This window comes from Alexandromys fortis, unplaced genomic scaffold (genome assembly GCF_014885135.2).
Source record: "Alexandromys fortis isolate MF-2015 unplaced genomic scaffold, M_Fortis_MF-2015_v1.1 scaffold_13, whole genome shotgun sequence".
Classification (NCBI taxonomy): domain Eukaryota; kingdom Metazoa; phylum Chordata; class Mammalia; order Rodentia; family Cricetidae; genus Alexandromys; species Alexandromys fortis.
The window spans coordinates 11,564,984-11,584,953 of NW_026067908.1; the positions used below are offsets into that span (position 1 = coordinate 11,564,984).

At 41.8% G+C, this 19,970-nt stretch overlaps 1 protein-coding gene across 1 annotated transcript in view; it reads right to left on the minus strand.

The window, feature by feature from the left end:
- The window catches only part of Ube2u (ubiquitin conjugating enzyme E2 U), a 70,263-nt gene that overhangs the window by 34,205 nt on the left and 16,088 nt on the right, over nt 1-19,970 (minus strand). The window contains exon 6 of the mRNA XM_050136445.1: nt 9,773-9,821. Within this exon, the coding sequence (XP_049992402.1) occupies nt 9,773-9,821 (49 nt within the window). The remainder of the gene's footprint in view (nt 1-9,772; nt 9,822-19,970) is intronic.

Consider the following 19,970-nt stretch of genomic DNA (forward strand, 5'->3'; position numbering starts at 1 on the left):
CAATATCAACAGAACCCGCTAGTTCAAAATCAACAGAACACCCAAGTTCAACATCAATAGAAACTCCTGCTTCAATATCAACAGAATCCCCTAGCTCAACATCAACAGAACCCCCCAGTACAATATCAACAGGACCCCCTGTTCAACATAAATAGAACCTCCAGTTCAACATCAATAGAACCCCCAGATCAAAGTCAACACAACTCCCTAGTTCAACATCAATTGAACCACCAGTTCAAATACAACAGAACCCCCAGTTCAACATCAACAGAACCCCCAGTTCAACATTAAAAGAACCCCCAGTTCAAAATAAACAGAACCCGTAGTTAAACATCAAAAGAACCCCCTAGGTCAATATAAACAGAACCCCCAGTTAAACATCAACAGAACCCCCAGTTCAACATCAACAGACCCCCAGTTGAACGTCAACAGAACCCCAGTTCAACATCAACAGTACCCCTAGCTCAACATCAACAGAACCCCCAGTCCAACATCAACAGAAGCCCTAGTTCAACATAAACAGAACCCCCCAGTTCAACATCAACAGAATGCCCAGTTCAATGTCAACAGAACCCCAAGTTTAATATCAACAGGACCCCCTAGTTCAACATCAACAAAACCCCCTAGATTACCATCAACAGAACTCCCTAGTTCAAAATCAACAGAACCCCCTAGTTAAAAATCAACAGAACCCCCAGTTCAAAATCAACAGAACCCCAAGTTCAACATCAACAGAATGCCCTAGTTCAACATAAACAGAACCCCCCAGTTCAACATCAACAGAATGCCCAGTTCAACATCATCAGAACCCCCTAGTTCAAAATCAACAGAATCCACCAGTTCAACGTCAACAGAACCCCCAAGTTCAATATCAACATGACCCCCTAGTACAGCATCAACAAAACCGCCTAGATCATTATCAACAAAACTCCCTAGTTCAAAAAAACAACCCCCCCAGTTCAACATCAAGAGAAACCCCAGTTCAACATCAACAGAACTCCCTATTTCAACATCAACAGAACCCCCCAGTTCAACATCAATAGAACCCCCAGTTCAACATCAACAGAACCCGCAAGTTTAACATCAAAAGAATTCCCAGATCAACATCAACAGAACCTCCCAGTTCAATATCAACAGAACGTCCAGTTCAACATCAACAGAAACCTCAGTTCAACATCAACAGAACTCCCTATTTCAACATGAACAGAACCCCCCAGTCCAACATCAATAGAACCCCCAGTTCAACATCAAAAGAATGCACTATTCAACATCAAAAGAACCCCCCAGTTCAACATCAACAGAACTTCCTAGTTCAGCATCAACAGAATCCCTAGCTTAACATCAAAAGAACCCCCTAGCGCAACATCAAAGAACCCCGCAGTTCAACATCAATAGAACCCCCTGTTCAACATCAACAGTACACACTAGTTCAACATCAACAGAACCCCCAATTCAAATCAACAGAACCACCTAGCTCAATATAAACAGAAACCCCAGTTCAACTTCAACAGAACCACCCAGTTCAACATCAACAAAAACCCAAGTTCAACATCAACGGAACCCCCCAGTTCAATATCAACAGAACCCGCTAGTTCAAAATCAACAGAACACCCAAGTTCAACATCAATAGAATCTCCTAGTTCAATATCAACAGAACTCCCTAGTTCAACATCAATTGAACCACCAGTTCAAATATAACAGAACCCTAGTTCAACATCAACAGAACCCCCAGTTGAACATCAACAGAACCCCCAGTTCAACATTAATAGAACCACCAGTTCAAAATAAACAGAACCCCATAGTTAAACATCAAAAGAACCCCCTAGTTCAATATCAACAGAACCCCCAGTTAAACATCAACAGAACCCCCAGTTCAACATCAAAAGAATGCACAATTGAATGTCAAAAGAACCCCCAGTTCAACATCAACAGAACCCTCAATTGAAAGTCAACAGAACCCAATTTCAACATCAACAGAACCCCTAACTCAACATCAACAGAACCCCATAGTTCAACATCAACAGAACCCCTAGCTCAACATCAACAGAATCCCCCAGTTCAACATCAACAGAACCTCTAGCTCAACATCAACAGAACCCCCTAGCTCACAATCAACAGAAACCCCTAGCTCACAATCAACAGAACTCTCTACTTCAAAATAAATAGAACCCACCAGTTCAACATAAACAGAACCCCACAGTTCAACATCAACAGAACCCCTAGCTCAACATCAACAGAACACCCTAGTTAAACATCAAAAGAACCCTCAATTCAACATCAACAGAACCCCCAGTCCAACAACAGAAGCCCTAGTTCAACATAAATAGAACCCCCCAGTTCAACATCAACAGAACGCCAGTTCAACATCATCAGAACCCCCTAGTTCAAAATCAATAGAATCCCTCAGTTCAATGTCAACAGAACCCCCAAGTTTAATATCAACAGGACCCCCTAGTTCAACATCAACAAAACCCCCTAGATTACCATCAACAGAACTCCCTAGTTCAAAATCAGGAGAACCCCCCAGTTCAACATCAAGAGAACCCCCCAGTTCAACATCAACAGAACCCCTAGTTCAAAATCAACAGAACCCCCAGTTCAAAATCAATAGAACCCCCAGTTCAACATCAACAGAACGCCCTAGTTCAACATCAAAAGAACTGCCAGTTCAACATCAACAGAACCCCAGTTAAACATCATCAGAAACCCCTAGTTCAAAATCAACAGAACACCTTATTTCAATATCAACAGAACAATCAGTTCAACATCAATAGAACCCCTAGTTGAATGTCAACAAAACCCCAGTTCAACATTAAGAGCACCTCTAGCTCAACATCAAGAGAAGCCTATAGTTCACCATCAACAGAACCCTCAGTTCAACATCAAAAAAACCCCCAGTTCAACATCAACAGAAGCCCCTAGTTCAACATCCAAAAAAAAAAACCCATTTCAACACCAACAGAACCCCACAGTTCAACATCAATAGAACCTCCAGTTCAAAATATACAGAACCCCCAGTTCAACAACAACAGAACCCCCCAGTTCAATATCAACAGAACCCCCCAGTTCAACATCAACAGAATTTCCAGTTCAACATCAACAGAACCTCTAGCTCAACATCAACAGAACCCCCTAGCTCAAATCAACAGAAACCCCTAGCTCACCATCAACAGAACTCCCTAGTTCAAAATAAATAGAACCCACCAGTTCAACATCACCCAAACTCCCCAGTTTAACATCAACAGAACCCCTTGCTCAACATCAACAGAACCCCCTAGCTCAACATCAACAGAACACCCTAGTTCAACAACTAAAGAACCCTCAATTTAACATCAACAGAATCGAAGTTCAACATCAACAGAAACCCCTAGTTCAATATCAACAGTACCCCCAGTTCAACATCAACAGAAGCCCCAGTTCAATGTCAACAGAGCCATTAGCTCAACATCAACAGAACCCCCTACCTCACATCAACAGAATTCCCCAGTTCAACATCAACAGAACCTCTAATTTCAACATCAACAGAAACCTCTAGATCAATATTAACAGAATTCTGAGTTCAACATCAACAGAAGCCCCAGTTCAACGTCAACAGAACTGCCTAGTTCAAAATTAACAGAACCCCCTAGTTCAAAATCAACAGAACCCACAAGTTCAACATCAACAGAACCCGCAGTTGAACATCAACAGAACGCCCAAGTTCAACATCAACAGAACCCAAGTTCAACATCAAGAGAACCCCAAGTTTAACATCAACAGAAGCTCCAGTTCAGCGTCAACAGAACCCTCAGATCAACATTAACAGAAACCCCAGTTCAACATCAAAAGATGCCCCTAGTTCAACATCAACAGAACCCTCAGTTTAATATCAACAGAACCGCCTCGTTCAACATCAACAAACCACCGAGTTCAACATCAACAGAACCCCTAGCTCAACATAAACAAAACCCCCTAGTTCAACATCAACAGAACCCGTAGCTTGACATAAACAAAACCCCCTAGTATAACATCAACCTAACCCTCAGTTCAACATCAGCAAAACCCTCTAGTTCAACATCAACAAAACTTCCAAGTTCAACATCCATAGAACCCCCACTTCAACATCAACAGAAATTCCTTTTCAATTTCAACAGAACCCCCAGTTCAACATCAACAGAAGCCCCAGTACAATATCAACAGTACCCCCAGTTCAACATCAAAAGAAGCCCCCAGTTCCACATCAACAGAACCCCTAGCACAACATCAACAGAACCCCTAGCTCAATATCAACAGAACCCTCAGTTCAAAATGAACAGAACCCCTCAGTTTAACATCAAAAGAACCCCCAGTTCAACATCAACAGAACCCCTTAGTTCAACATCAACAGAACCCCAGTTCAACATCAACAGAACCCCTAGCCCAACATCAACAGAACCCCCCAGTTCAACATCAATAGAACCCCCACTTCAACATCTACAGTAATTCCTTTTCAATTTCAACAGAACCCCAAGTTCAACATCAATGGAAGCCCCAGTACAATATCAACAGAACCCCCAATTCAAGATCAACAGAACCCCCCAGTTCAACATCAACATAATCATTAGCTTAACATTAACAGAACCCTCTAACGCAACATCAACAGAACACCCCAGTTCAACATTAACAGAACCCACACCTCACCATCAACAGAACTCCCTAGTTCAAAAATAGATCCCCCCAGTTCAACATCAACAGAACACCCCAGTTCAACAACAACAGAACGCCCAGTTCAAAATCATCAGAACCCCCTAGTTCAAAATCAACAGAATCCACCAGTTCAACGTCAACAGAACCCCCAAGTTCAATATCAACAGGACCCCCTAGTTCAACATCAACAAAACACCCTAGATCACCATCAATAGAACTCCCTAGTTCAAAATCAACAGAAGGCCCCAGTTCAAAGTCAGCATAACCCCCCAGTTCAACATCAACAGAACCCCCTAGTTCAAAATCAACAGAACCCACAAGTTCAACATCAACAGAACCCGCAGTTGAACATCAACAGAACGCCCAAGTTCAACATGAAAAGAATTCCCAGTTCAACATCAACAGAATTCCAGTTCAACATCAACAAAACCCCAGTTCAACATCAACAGAACCCAAAGTTCACCATCAAAAGATGTCCCTAGTTCAACATCAACAGAACTCTCAGTTTAACATCAACAGAACCCTCTAGCTCAACATAAACAGAACCCCCTAGTTCAACATCAACATAACCCATAGCTCAACATCAACAAAACCAACTAGTTCAACATCAACCGAACCCTCAGTTCAACATCAACAGTACCCCTAGCTCAACATCAAGAGAACCCCCAGTTCAAAAGGAACAGAACTCCCCAGTTCAACATCAACAGAACCCCCAGTTCAACTTCAACAGAACTCCCTAGTTCAATATCAACAAAACCTTCTAGTTCAACATCAACAAAACCCCCTAGCTCAACATCAACAGAACTCTAGTTCAATATCAACAAAACCTTCTAGTTCAACATCAACAAAACCCCCTAGCTCAACATCAACAGAACCCCCTTCTTTAACATCAATAGAAGCTAAAGTTCAAAATATACAGAATCCCCAGTTCAACATCAACAGAACCCTCTAGTTCAACATCAACAGAACCCGCCTGTTCAATATCAACAGAACCCCCTACTTCAATATCAACAGAAACTCCTAGTTCAATATCAACAGAACCCACAATTTCAACTTCAACAGAAACCCCTATTTCAATATCAACAGAACCCCCAGTTCAACATCAACAGAAGCTCCAGTTCAAAGTAAACAGAACCCTCAGTTCAACATCAACAGAACCCCCAGTTCAACATCAAAAGAAGCCCCTAGTTCAACATCAATAGAACCCTCAGTTCAACATCAACAGAACCACCTAGTTCAACATCAACAAAACCCCCAGTTCAACCTCAATAGAACCCCCAGTTCAACATCAACAAAACCCCTAGCTCAACATCAACAGAACCCCCTAGCTCACCATCAACAGAACTCCCTAGTTCAAAACAAATAGAACCCACCAGTTCAACATCAACAGAACTTCCCAGTTCAACATCTACAGAACACCCTAGTTCAACATCAAAAGAACCCTCTAGTTCAAAATCAACAGAACTCTTCAGTTCAACATCAACAGACCCCCAGTTCAAGTTCAACAGAACCCCCTAGCTCAACATCAACAGAACCCCTGAGTTCAAAATCAACAGTATCCCCTATGTTCAACATAAACAGAATGCCCATTTCAACATCATCAGAACCCCCTAGTTCAAATTCTACAGAATCCCCCAGTTCAACGTCAACAGAACTCCTCAGTTCAATATCAACAGAACCTCCTAGTTCAACATCAACAAAACCCCTAGCTCACCATCAATAGAACTCCCTAGTTCAAAACAACAGAACCCCCCAGTTCAACATCAATAGAACCCCTCAGTTCAACATCAACAGAACCTTCCAGTTCAACATCAACAGAACTCCCTAGTTCAAAATCAACAGAACCCCCCAGTTCAAAATCAACAGAACCCCCAGTTCAACATCAACAGAATGTCCTATTTCAACATCAAAAGAACCCCCAGTTCAACATCAAAAGAACCCCCAGTTCAACTTCAACAGAACCCCTAGTTCAACATAAAAAGAACCCCCATGTTTAACATTAACAGAATGCCTAGTTCAACATCATCAGAATTTACTAGTTCAAAATCAACAGAATTCCCCAGTTTAACATCAACAGAACCCCCAGTTCAATATCAGCAGAACACCCCAGTTCAACATCAACAGAAACCCTAAGGTAAACATCAACAGAACCTCCTAGATCTATAGCAACAGAACCCCCTAGCTCAACATCAACAGAACCCCCTAGTTCAATATCAATAGAACCTCCAGTTCAAAATATACAGAACCCCCAGTTCAACATCAACAGAACCCCAGTTCAACTTCAACAGGAGCCCCAGTTCAACGTCAACAGAACAGCCAGTTCAACATCAACGGAACCCCCCAGTTCCATATCAACAGAACCCACACCTCACCATCAACAGAACTCCCAAGTTTAAAATCAATAGAACCCCACAGTTCAACATCAATAGAACACCCTATTTCAACATCAACATAACCCCCATTCAACATCAACAGAACCCACATTTCAACGTCAACAGAACCCCATATCAACATCAACAGAACCCCTAGCTCAACATCAACAGAACCCATAGCTCAACATCAACAGAACCCCATAGTTCAACATCAACAGAACCCCCTAGCTCAGCATCAACAGAACCCCCCAGTTCAACATCAACAGAACCCTCTAGCTCAATATCAACAGAACCCCCCAGTTCAACATCAACAGAATCCCCTAGTTCAATATCAACAGAACTCCCCAGTTCAACATCAACAGAACCCCCCAGTTTAACATCAACAGAATCCCCAGTTCAACATCAATAGAACCCTCTAGTTCAACATCAACAGAACCTTCTAGCTCAGCATCAACAGAACTCCTTAGTTCAACATCAATAGAATCCCTAGTTCAACATCAACAGAGCCCCTCTGCTCCCCTGCCTCTGTTCCAAACAATTGATCCGAGTTTGCTTGAGTTTTGTTTCATCTTCTGGATTCAGAGTTCATGCTTCTGGAACACATTTCTACATGTAGATCTTTTCTTCCTGCTCATGACGTTAATGCAAACCTCCAAACCAATGGGCTAGAGTCACATTGCTACGAGCCGTATTTCTCCTTGAATAATCACTGCAAGAACTCATTGCGATGCATTAGTTAAAAAGTAGGGGCCAGCAAATTCAATTCGTGGGAACCCTGCTGAAAAAGGGTGCCATGATAGTGTGCATCTGTAACCCCAGCACTCTTAAAAGACAGGTGAGAGTCAGACAAGAGAATCACCGAGAAGCCGAAGGCCAGCTTTCTGGAGTATAGTGGAGTCAAGAGAGACCCTGCTCACCAAGGGAGGAGAGCAGTGACTCCCCAAAGCTGTCTTCTTGCCTCCAAATGTAAGGCATGGTACATGTATACCTGTTTTTTCTCTCTCTCCTCTTTCCATGTCTCTTCCCTCTCTCCATCTCTCTTTCCTCTCTTCATCTCTCTCTTTCTCTGTTTCTCTCTCACACACATATAACTTGAACACACAAACACAAACACCAGTAAACAAAGAATGAGTGACCCAAAGAGAGAAGACATAGTTGAGTCATGAATAACATATCAAGGGGGCAACATGGGAACCCATACAACCAATCTCATCATGATATATACTAGAACCATGAAGCATACTCAAGTCCTGACTCTCTAGCCCCTAGGTAGGTACTCTGTCCTACCTGAAGGCTTCTCTAGAGAAGTCAAGGTTTCACGAAGTGAGCCTAATAAACCAGACTTGATTCAGGGTCATTTATCCTTGTCTGGGTTCAGAAGAACTGCTGAAACCAAACCAGCGACAATCTCCTGGTCAAGTTCTCTGGACTTGTCAGTTAATGTTGGCACTGTGTGATGGATGCTGCAAACAGTTAAGTCCCAGGGCTACCCATGTTTCATGGATGACAAGAAGGCATGCATGTACTGCTTATCAGAGTGTGATCAGGATGGGGAAGGTGCTCTCGCCCACAGACTAAGTGTACAGCAGCACCTTCAGGGAGCCCCAGCCAAATGGACCATTCACTGGACGGCACCTGATCTTTCAGCACAGTTTCAGGACTCAAGTGGCCCAAGTTTACTTTCCTTATAGTCAAGGAAACCTGGGCTAAATCAAGCATGACTTCAATACTAGCTAATTGGCTTTAAGTTTAGAGCTCAAGAAAGCAAAGGCTGGATCACTTCTTTCAAGTAGTTTCAATTTAGGAGATTCTGCAGACTGTACCTTGCTCAGACGCTCAAGGCCAAATTCATGCTACATTGCCAGGCTTTCTCTTAAAATTTATAGTGGGGCTGGCGAGATGGCCCAGAACTCAAGGGGATTTGCTGCTCTTCCAGGGGACCAGTTTGATCCCCAACGTGTAATCCCTGCAAAGCTCACGGTCCCTTGGATTCCCCGTTGGAGGAATCTGACACCCTCTTCTGGCCAATCTGGGCACTGTGCGCATATGAACCTCCCCCACCCACAATTAAAAATCAAAATATAAAATTTGTTACAAAGAAAACAAGAAAGAGAGAGAGAAAGAAAAAAGAAAGGGAGGAAGGAAGAAACAAAGGAAGGAAGGAAAGATACAATGGCTTTGGCCATGACTCTGTTTTCTGAGTTAAGGCTAATCACATTTTCTAAAATTCTTGGAGTTTTGTGGTCTACAATGGTTTATGCTTATTTCACCGACAGGACTTTTGTTCCATTTAAAATGCAAATACAACAGATATAAACAGAAATATAACAGATCCGTTCATTATAGATACATCAAAGGTAGATTCAATAGAACTTCATAATTTCCCACATTCTTCCTAAAAATAATTTATGATGAGAGAAATATATGGTTCCCTTTCTAAATGAAATGATGTAAAATGTGGGGACAGAGAGATGGCTCAGCATTTAAGAGCACTTGCTGCTCTTCCAGAGGATCAGGGTTCACATCCCAACAGCCACATCAAGAGGCTCACAATCACACGACACTACAACTTCAGGAACCATTGCTCGCTTTTCTCCTCTGTAGACACCCACACACACATAAATAAAGTAAATGTAAATCTTTTTGAGTATCTTCGTGACAAACAAAAAGTCAGTACCATTTAATATTGGCTTGGGTTGAAAAACCGACAGAGACGCCAACCAAGACAAACTTACCTGGTAGCTTCTTGTGGCTTTTCAGAAAGCTTTAGGTTGCCCTCCTTTACTGCAAAGAGAAAACAGAAAAAGGTTCTGGTGACTTGGAACTGGAAGAGGTGGTGCTATGTGCATTCTTCCCAAAGCCTCTATAAAATCACGGTATAGGGATTAAAAAAAAATATTGCACACAACATCGAGGAAGTGGAAGAAAACTGACAAGAAAGAATGTCAAGATGGAAAGCAGATGTCAAGTGGCAACCGTGCTGGCAGGTCCTGGGAAGCGGAAACGTAACTGCGCGACCAGGAAAGGCCAACAGACAGCAAGCAGAGCTGGCAAGCGGAGCTGTGCTCCAGAAAGAACTCAGGGCCCAAAGGTGCCAGGTAACTCTGAGAGGAGACGTGGGGGGGGGGCACAGACCTGCACTTTCCACCCTCAGGATGCTCACCCTCTGCAGAGACAGTCGTGGAGACTCAGGGCTGAACAGCAGCGTGGAGGACAGAGAGCGGGAAGAAGTAGACTCCTCCTCTGAGGGACCGCGAAGGAGATGTTCAGACACAGGAAAAAACCAAAACAAAACAGATTTTATCCCAGTGAGAGAAACAAAGATAAAAGCTTCAGAAATTCCTGAAGGAACTGAAGAGTACTGGGAAAGAGCAGGGGGAATAGAAAGACACACCATGACACCAAGAGACAAGCAGAACACACTACAGCTGCCTTGGCATTGGTCCCTGGTGGAGGAGGGGACACCGAAGGCCTAGAATAGACAGGCAGGCCTACCTTCAAAACAAGCATACAGTTCCCACAAGCCTCAAATCTAGTTGCAGGTGTTGGCGCGACAGTGATTCCTTGGAGTAGCGTCAGTGGAGGAGAGATTCCATTTTGTCATGCAGCAGTGGGCCTTTCTATTGTTAGCAACTGAGATTAGGGAAGGCCCACGGGTTGGAAAGACTCTTAGGGGCCTGTCCTGGCCCCTGTGGAGGGGAGGGAAGACACAGAGGGGCAGTAGAGAGCATCAGGGCCTGACACTGAGGATAGACAGGTACAGGCAGCAGGAGGGGAGCTCAGGCTGAGGAGGAGGAGGAGGAGGAGAGCCAGAGCCTGACCCCTGGAGTCTAGGAACACAGGTCATCAACTAAGAAGGCTCTGGAGCTTGGTGGCTTTGAGCCTGAGGTCAGGAGGGGGTCAAATTCTGAAGTTATGCAGTTGTCACTCGGGGGGCGGAGCCTGAGAATTCTGAAGTCCCAGTCCACAGCAGCTTTCTCCAGCAGAGAAACCAACACTGGGGAAGCCCTGAAAGTCCAAAGGCAGGTCCTTTGCTTGTACACATTTTAGTGCTGTGGTCACTTCCTATGCTCCGTGGGAGACACCCTTTGGCTAAAATGTCACCCAGGACAAGGCCACACCCGCTAAACCTGCTCATTGTTCCCAAACAGTTCTTCTACCAACTAGGGAGCAAATATGAGCCGCGGAGGGCCATTCTCATTCAAACCACCTCCCCCATAGAATGTTCTTTTTCTCTCCCATAATGCCCTTTACTATTCTCCACATTCTCTCTCCTCTTATGAGCTGACTTCCCGCCCCCACCCGCTTTTCCCTTCCCCTCCCTGCATCTCAGCCATCCACTAACCCCACACCTAACTCATTTCTAACGTCACGGAACATGCTACAGGAGTTTGTCACTTTGAGTTTTGTGGTCATTGGTGAATATTAGTGAATTGCCATTGATTTTAAGTGTCATAGAACTGCTCATCTCCTTGCTGGGCAAACACTTGGCAAAAGCAACTTGAGAAAGGAATGGTTTCATTTGGCTCACAGTTTGAAAACAGTCCGCTGTGGCAAGGAAGGCAAGAAAGAAGAAGCTGGAGACAGCAGTTCACATTGCAACTAGTCACCTAGCAGAAGCAGCTCACATTGCAACCAGTCAGCTAACAGAAGCAGCTCAGGCTTCATCCACAGTCACCTAGCAGAGCGTGATGAATGCTGGAACTTAGCTCCTATTCTCCATTTTATTCAGTTCAGCAGTCAGGGGAGTTTTTCCCACCTCAATTAACCTATACTACAAAATCTCTCACAGATAAGCCTAGAGATTTGTCTCTGAGGTAATTGTAGATCCTGTTAAGGTGACCACACACACACACACACACACACACACACACACACCACAGATACACATAGACATACGTGTGTATGCATGCAGATTTGTGCACAGATAGGCACACACATATAAATACGTCACCACAGTATATTTCCATGTTTTGTTGGTTGATGTTGCTGGTGCAGGGGTTTATCTTCTCTTGGTTGAGCATCACTGGGGATTCAGCTCCCAAGAGTATGTTGCTAAGAAAGATTACATGCCCGCATCCCAAATCCAGAAGCATTAACTAACCAACCAATATACATACTGTGAGGCAGACATGCGGGAAACTTGAAACGGTAGCATGACTCCTAGAAAAGTCCTTACCTCCTTAGTTCCTGCTGAAGTAAGCAAGATTTTGGGCAGAGATTTCAAAGATTTTACCCAACAATGATTAGTGACCTGAGAGAGAGTGCGAACAAGTGCGTGAGTTCAATCCAGACATAGAGAAGAAAGTCAGCCACAGAGAAGAGAGTGTCAGAAATCTGAATAAGAAACAAGCCATATGGTTGAAGAAAAAGTCAGTAACATGGAAGAAAACTTCATGTTTCCTTGAAATTAAATTGAGATTTTTAAAAAGAGTTTGAAGGGAGAAAAAAAAATCAATGAATCAACATCATTTCTATGGAAAACATCAATAGACTCGATCAAGCAGAAGAAAGAATGTCAAGACAGGTTGATGAAATGCTGTACTAATAAGAAAAGTATCAAATGGGATGTGATGGAATGACCATGACATCTACTGATACAGTCAGGGACAAAACCTGGCCAACAAGATGCTCAGTAGTTAAGGGTGCTTACTGCTCAAGCCTGGAGTCCACATAAAGGTGGATGGAGAGAACCAACTCCATGAAGTTGTGCTCCGACCTCCACATGCATTCAGCAGCCTGTGTGTGTTGACACTGCACGTCCCATAATAATAATAAATGAAACTGAAATCGAGAAAAGACTAAGAATACAAAGAATAGAAAGATGCATAGAGAATTGTCAAAGAAATGGTAACAGGAAATTTGCCAAAACCAGAGAAAGAAAAACACATTTGAACATAAGAAGCATTTAGTATCCAAAATAGACATGACCAGAGAAGAATTTCACAATGTATTATAGTCAAGACATCAAAAATACAAAACAAAGACACAACATCAATAGCTGTAAGAGGGTGAATCCTTAAAAATAATTACCAACTGTCTTAGGGTTTCTATTGCTCGGAAGAGATACCATGACTATGGCAACTCTTTTAAAGGAAACCATTTATTGGTGGCTTACAGTTTCAGAAGTTCAGTCTATTATTCTTATGCTGTGACATAGTGGTGTGTAGGCAGACATGAGACTCTTACATCTTGACTTAGAGGCAACAGGAAGTGGTCTCCCTCATTGGGTGTGGCTTGAGCATAGGGAACCTCAAAGCCCATTCCCACAGTGACAAACTTCCTCCAACAAGGCCACATCTCCTGTTAGTGCCACTCCCTTTGGGGGGCCAGTTTTCTTTAAACCACCACACCAACCAAGACCGCTATATCCATCAGTGCTATTAAAAAAAAATCAGACATTTCAAGACAAATTCAAATAAAACAGTTTTGTGGTCACTAAGTCAGCATTGCTAAAAGCAATAAAAAAATTTAATAGAGAAAGGACTGAGCGAGACAATCTTCATTATGAGAGGATGGCATAGAATAGATTTCAGGAGGGAATAATGGAACAAAGGAAAGCTGGGGGGAATCCATCAATCTCACACAGTAAGGCAACAAATCCTTGGTACTAATAGAGGAAAACATAAAGAAAACAATAATCCAACCAGAAAAACAGTCAGAAAATTACAGAAATTAGTAAATCTTTCTATATAATAACACAAAATGTAAATGGCTTCAGCTCACCAATAAAGACACATGGATTCAAAAGCTAAATGCAAACTTCTGCTGTCTCTGAGACATGCACCTCACTGGAAGACACCCACAGGCTGAAAATCAGAGGTCAGAAAGAAATCCAGCAAGTGAACAGAAACTAAAATCCTCTTGCACGGCTGATAAAGTGACTTCAGGTTGAACTGCGTCAGAGAGACAGAAACTGGGAGTACGCACTACTAACAGAGATAACCCATCAAGAATATATAAGAATTGTAAATACATATGCTCTAAACCACGTGATGTGTAGTTTTAGAAGATAAACACCAATGGATGCAAAGCACAGATGGGTGCTGATGCAGAAATAGTGGCTGATTTCATTATTCCACTCTTCTCTCTAGATTCATTCCAACTTAAAATCAACAAGTGGAACCCCAGAGTTAACCTATACTATAGGTCAAACAGACTAACTGTTACAGACTATTTCATCCAATGGAAACAATATTCTTCTTTTATCAGCAACCTACTGAACTTTCTGTCAGTATGGAGATCACATTCTAGGTGGGAAAAATCAAGTTTCACCAAATACAAAGCAGTCAAAATAATCTCATATATTATTAAATTATAGTAGAGTAAAATCAGAAATCAATAGCACGAAAACAGCAGAAACAACACAACTAAATGGAGACTGAACAGTACATTCTCTAAAGGACTGGTGAGTCGCTGAAGAAACGAAACAAATCCTAACACAAAAGCATCAGGTGGTGAGAAAGAGTGAAGATCATGGAAGAAATTAATGAAAAAAGAATAATGCATAGGTTCAATCAAAGAGTTGGTTCTTTGAAAAATAAATATAAGATTGATGGATCCTTAGTCAAATAACCAAAATAAAGAGAACATCCAAATTAATGGGATGAGAGATCTAAAAAAAGGAGGTTAAGACAAATTCCACTGAAAAAGCAGAGACTCATTAGGGAGTGCTTTGGAAACTTATCCTTCCAAAAATCTGGGAAATCTAGAAGAAATATAAATTCTTGATACATATGACCTACCAAAGTTAAGTCAAGAAGATTTAAACCACTTAAACAGATGTACAACAAACAGTGAACTAGGTAGTAATTAAAATAAAAACAGTGCAAACACAGGAATCTTTATTCATTCATCACCAATAGGAATATGATGAGCTAATGCTCTTGTATACTGTAAAGATTTGTCACTCATAATAGTTTAATAAAATGCTGATTGGCCAGTAGCCAGGCAGGAAGTATAGGTGGGGCTACTAGACTAAGAGAGTTCTGGGAAGAGGAAAGATAGAGAGTCAGCCACCAGCCAGATGTAGAGGAGGCAAGATGAGAATGCATCACTTAGAAAAAGTACCAAGCCACGTGGCTAAGCATAGACAAGAATTATGGGTTAATTTAAGTTGTAAGAGCTAGTTAATAATAAGCCTGAGCTAATAGGCCAAACAGTTTATAATTAAGATAAGCATCTGTGTGTTTCTTTGGGATGGAATGGTTGCAGGACTGGGTGGGACAGAAACTTCCATCTACAGGAATATAAACTTACATAACCATTATAGATATTAGTATGGAGACTCACCAAAATAACTGTGTACATTTCTCAAGGCTCTCAGTCAACGCACCACAGAATTATTGGCATAATTACACATATAGCTGCATTATTCATAATAGTCAAGAAATGGGCCCATTGAGATGTGCTCATCAGCAGATGAACAAAGAAAACGTGGTCTACATCTACAATGGATTTTTATGCAGTTATAAAGGACAATGAGAACAACTGAAAATCATTGCGTCAAGTGAAACAGGCCACACTTAGCAGGCAGATCATGAGATGCAGAAGAAAAGCTCTATGAGGAGGTGGGAAATAGGGCAATGTAATACATGTAAAGGAAAGGTAGGAGATAGGGGAGAGCAGTGGGAGAGAACAGTTGAAAAAAAGTTAAGAATGCTTATGTATGAGGACACCTTGATGAAACCAAACACATTATTTTGTACACTAACCTAAGAAATTAACAACTGGAACGCAATAAGGGAAGACTATTGATCAATATCTAGGAGCTATTTCATAGCTTGACCAGGAAATTTCACAAAAAAATAGATAGAAGTTCTACAGAAGCAAGGGGAAAAAAAAAAATCAGGCCTTTCAGGACAAGAAAAGAAAGATAACTACACATGTCTGAATTGTGGGGAATATTTACAAAGCATTTTAAAAGTAATTTAAAAGAATTTATAAAGTAATTACAAAGTATTAACAAATTTTAAAAATTACATATGAATATAATGAAAACTATGAGGTGAAAGAAGAGTAGATATGAATAGCAATGTAAGAGGCCAATCTTTTTTGTTGCATAAGATAAAGTCTATAAATAATAACTAATAACTGAAAATCTCAGATAGTTAGCAGGGAAGCTGATCTGTAATGTGATGGTCTACGCAGGAAGAAACAGCTAAGAGCGCTGAACGTTGCTGCCTCCAGGGGACAGTACCCAAAGATGGCCGGTTCAGGCTTCTAAGGTCTTGAAATGCTATATGCAAAACTAAGTTCTACTTTTTGTCTTTCACAGCTATGAACCCGTTTCTTTGATAAAAATATAAACCTAACATTTCAGTTACAACTAACAATTTAGACACTTCGTTAAGAAGTCCCTGGCCTATTGTGAGCCAATCATACACAAAGAGGCAAAGAAACAGTTCAGTGGGCCATCTCAGCGAGGCGATGCATCCCGAGCTCTGGTTCAACTCCCCTCCTGCATCTCCGCCCTAAGGTACAGGATGTGTGAGAGAACGCTGCAGTTGCTGGGTCTCAGGGATGCTTCTGAAGTTTCTGTTAAGTGAGAAGTGAGCAGTGCGGTCCGACTAAATTTCCTTTCCCCCGGTGTCTAGAAAATCCGTTTTCCAGAGGAAGGAGATTTTTCACTCCCACCCCCACACCTCATGCCTCCCCATGCATGTAGTTTAAAAATAAAATGGAGACTCGCAATTCTATGAGACTTCACTAGCTTTCTGTGTAGAGAAAATAGTTACTCGATGTTATAAAAATTTAGAAACTCGGCTTAAAGTGGAGAATCAAATGCTTACATCTTTCTGGTTAGAAACGGAACAGAATTATCTGAATACATATTCCTTGAGGAGGAAGTAGCAGGAAGCTTGCCCACTCTATGTTAGACAGGGTACTTCTGTGTGAACTTCTGTGAAAAACTCTATCTAATAGGAATTCATTTCAAAACCAAATTTTGAAAAGGTGTATGATGTAAAAAACTATTATCATCCTCCCGACTTCTGTAATTCCCTTTATTCAGATTAATTCATCTGCCAGTTATGCAGAAGGTAATTTATTGACTCATCTGCCAGTTTATTATAATATAGTTTATTAAAACTAGCATCTGAAATTGAAAACAATCTTCCATTATCAAAAGCTACATGAAGACACCTGGCTAACAAAAACAATCATTATACCGGAATTAGTTACCTTTTACTCAGGGTTTCTATTTTTATACTCAAAATTTTACTTTAACCAAAAAAAAAAAATTAAAATTATATAAATCCAATGTTTCAAATGTCAAAGCAAGCATGGTCCTCAGCAGATAAACATTATTTGACCGTATTAAGCAGTCAGAAAGCAAAGGACAAGGACAGCTTGAGAAACAGCAAAGGACACAGAGCCAATACGAACTCCCTTCCATGACAAGCTAGAAGGTCACAGTAATCAGTCTGGATGGCAAACAGCTGCTACACATTGGCTCCTTCCAGACCTTTCTTTCTTCAAATTTTCATAACTAGCAAGTGCCTGAGTGGCTTCTTGTCCAGTTCCCACCATAACCAGGCAACTGACCTCCTAGATAACATTGAAAATGGCCATTTAACTCCACTAAATCAATACTGGTGGTTATAAATTAACACCATTTTGATGAAGAGCTTACTACCTGACCAACTGACTTCGTTTGTTCTTTTAAGCAACTGGAGTTAGAGAACTGTTTAAGGACTTGCGTGGTACTGTCTCATGAAGGATGCAGCTACAGCATCCTTTGTCTCTAGGGGAGGCCAGTTAGGAGTCCTGTCAGCTACCTCATAATTCATAGCCCAAACTAGCACACTGCAAGCTAAAGGGGTCACTAGGAACAGCAGTTCAGTCAGGATGGTACTAGGCTGCCTAGGGTGTGTGAGCACTCTAGATAAGGGAGCCAAGTCTCAAGAATGGAAGCCTATTAGAACACGAAAGCTTGAACTCAGAGCTTGGATCGCCATGTAGGTTAAGCAAACACTGACGTTATTTGGGGAGAACTTGAGGAATGAGTGGCATTTGCGTGTCTACATATCACGTGCAAGGCTGGGCTTAGGGTAAACTAATTGACGACACTGACTATTGAGGAAAACATCTCCAATGCAGTCAAGATTTTTTCTGGTAGAAAGTGGGGCCAAACCTGCAAATACTGGACTTGAGTGGCTACTGTCTGGAAGGCCTAGGACAGGTTGACTGGCGTGTAAATGTCAGGACCACAGTTTTCTGGAGCCACACAGACAAAATCTTTCCTTTCTAGGACAGCTCTTCAGGCATCTGCAAAGCACCTTCCAGCCACCTTTGATCTTGCACGAGCAAAACAGTTTCTTCAGCCGTAGGAAAGGTGATGTTCCGAGTGGAGCAAGCAGGTATTTCAGACGAGGGTCCACCAGACAGGAGGGTAAAGCCATGTAACACGTGCTTGGTAGGGGCACATTTCCTACTGCTGGTTTACATTAAGTAAAGAGTTCCCCTGGGAACCTATTCATTGCACTGAATTTGGCTATCACATTGGCCTTCCATTTACGCATGCAAATTCTTACGATTTGACCCTAAACAAACATTCACCCATTAAACTTGGAAGCACAAGAGACTGGGAAGGTTTGTGTAGATTCTTTGGTGCTCCGTGGCCTTCAACTAATCCATTTTTGAATGTCTCCCCAAGGATGAGGTGGTGAAGACAAGATGAATAAAAGCCCTTTCAAGTACTAAGTAAACTAGGAAATAAAATCTAAATCTAAATTTGTAGAAAGTTATTTTTTCATTCGCTCGTTCTACAAGTTTTTATTCAATCCCTCTGTCTGCTACTATACTGGGCACTGGGGACATAGCTCTCATCTAAAGCTAAAGAAAGAGATGATCAAATGAGTTGCCTCATGGTTTTCATGAATTGACTCAAATTCATATTGTCTAAGATGTGACAATAATTCTTCCTATATATTTCCTGGATTCTGTAGTAATATTTTAAATGTATAATATAAAAGTGAGGATTTTTCTAATCTTTCAGAGGTCCTTTTGCAAGAGTTTACAAGCAGTTGCTTCCTGCTGGGTGTAGTTTTCACACAAGTCCATGTAGACATACTTCTGTCTAATACAGCGCTGAGGAAGCTTCCCACCACTTCCTTCTCCTGGTGTGCAGAAGCAGTTGCTGTCTCCAAATCAGCATGCTCTTCCCCCATCGACTTCTGAAAGTCATTCCTGTCATGGGGTCTCAGAACAGTCAAGATGGCGAGGCACATCAGCTGGCTTTGATTTCTGCACATTTCACTATCACGCGCACATAAGATAGTGACAACTGCTAAGGACTGCTATTTGGTTCATTCCTGGTTTGGCTGGCTTTTCTGAATGGTGTGCTGGTAAAGTTGTGATGGTAAGCCTGTAAGGATGAAGTCTAACAGGGAGAACCAAAGGAGACTGACTTCAGGGATAATCAGTTTCAGTTGTCAGCTTGATGAGATTTAGAACCACCCAGGCCTTTGCACATGCCTGGGAGGGTTCATTTTGACTAGAGTAACTAAAGTGAAAAGATTCAGTTACTATGGTTAGCACTATTTCCCTGGTTTGTGCTGTGGGATAATGCTCTTGTACCCTGTAAAGATTTGTCACTTGTATTGGTTTAATGAAATGCTGACTGACCAGTAGCCAGGCAGGAAGTATAGATGGGATAACCAGACTAGGAGAATTCTGGGAGGAGGAAAGGCTCAGTCTGCAGTCACCACCCAGACACAGAGGAAGCAAGATGAAAAAGCTGCACTGAGAAAAGGTCACGTGGCTAAACATCGATAAGAATTATGGGTTAATTTAAGTTTTAAGAGCTACCTAATAATAAGCCTGAGCTAATAGGTCAAACTGTTTATAATTAATATAAGCCTCTGTGTGTTTCTTTGGGAATGAATGACTGTGGGACCTAGTGAGGCAGGAACTTCCATCTACAGACTTGTG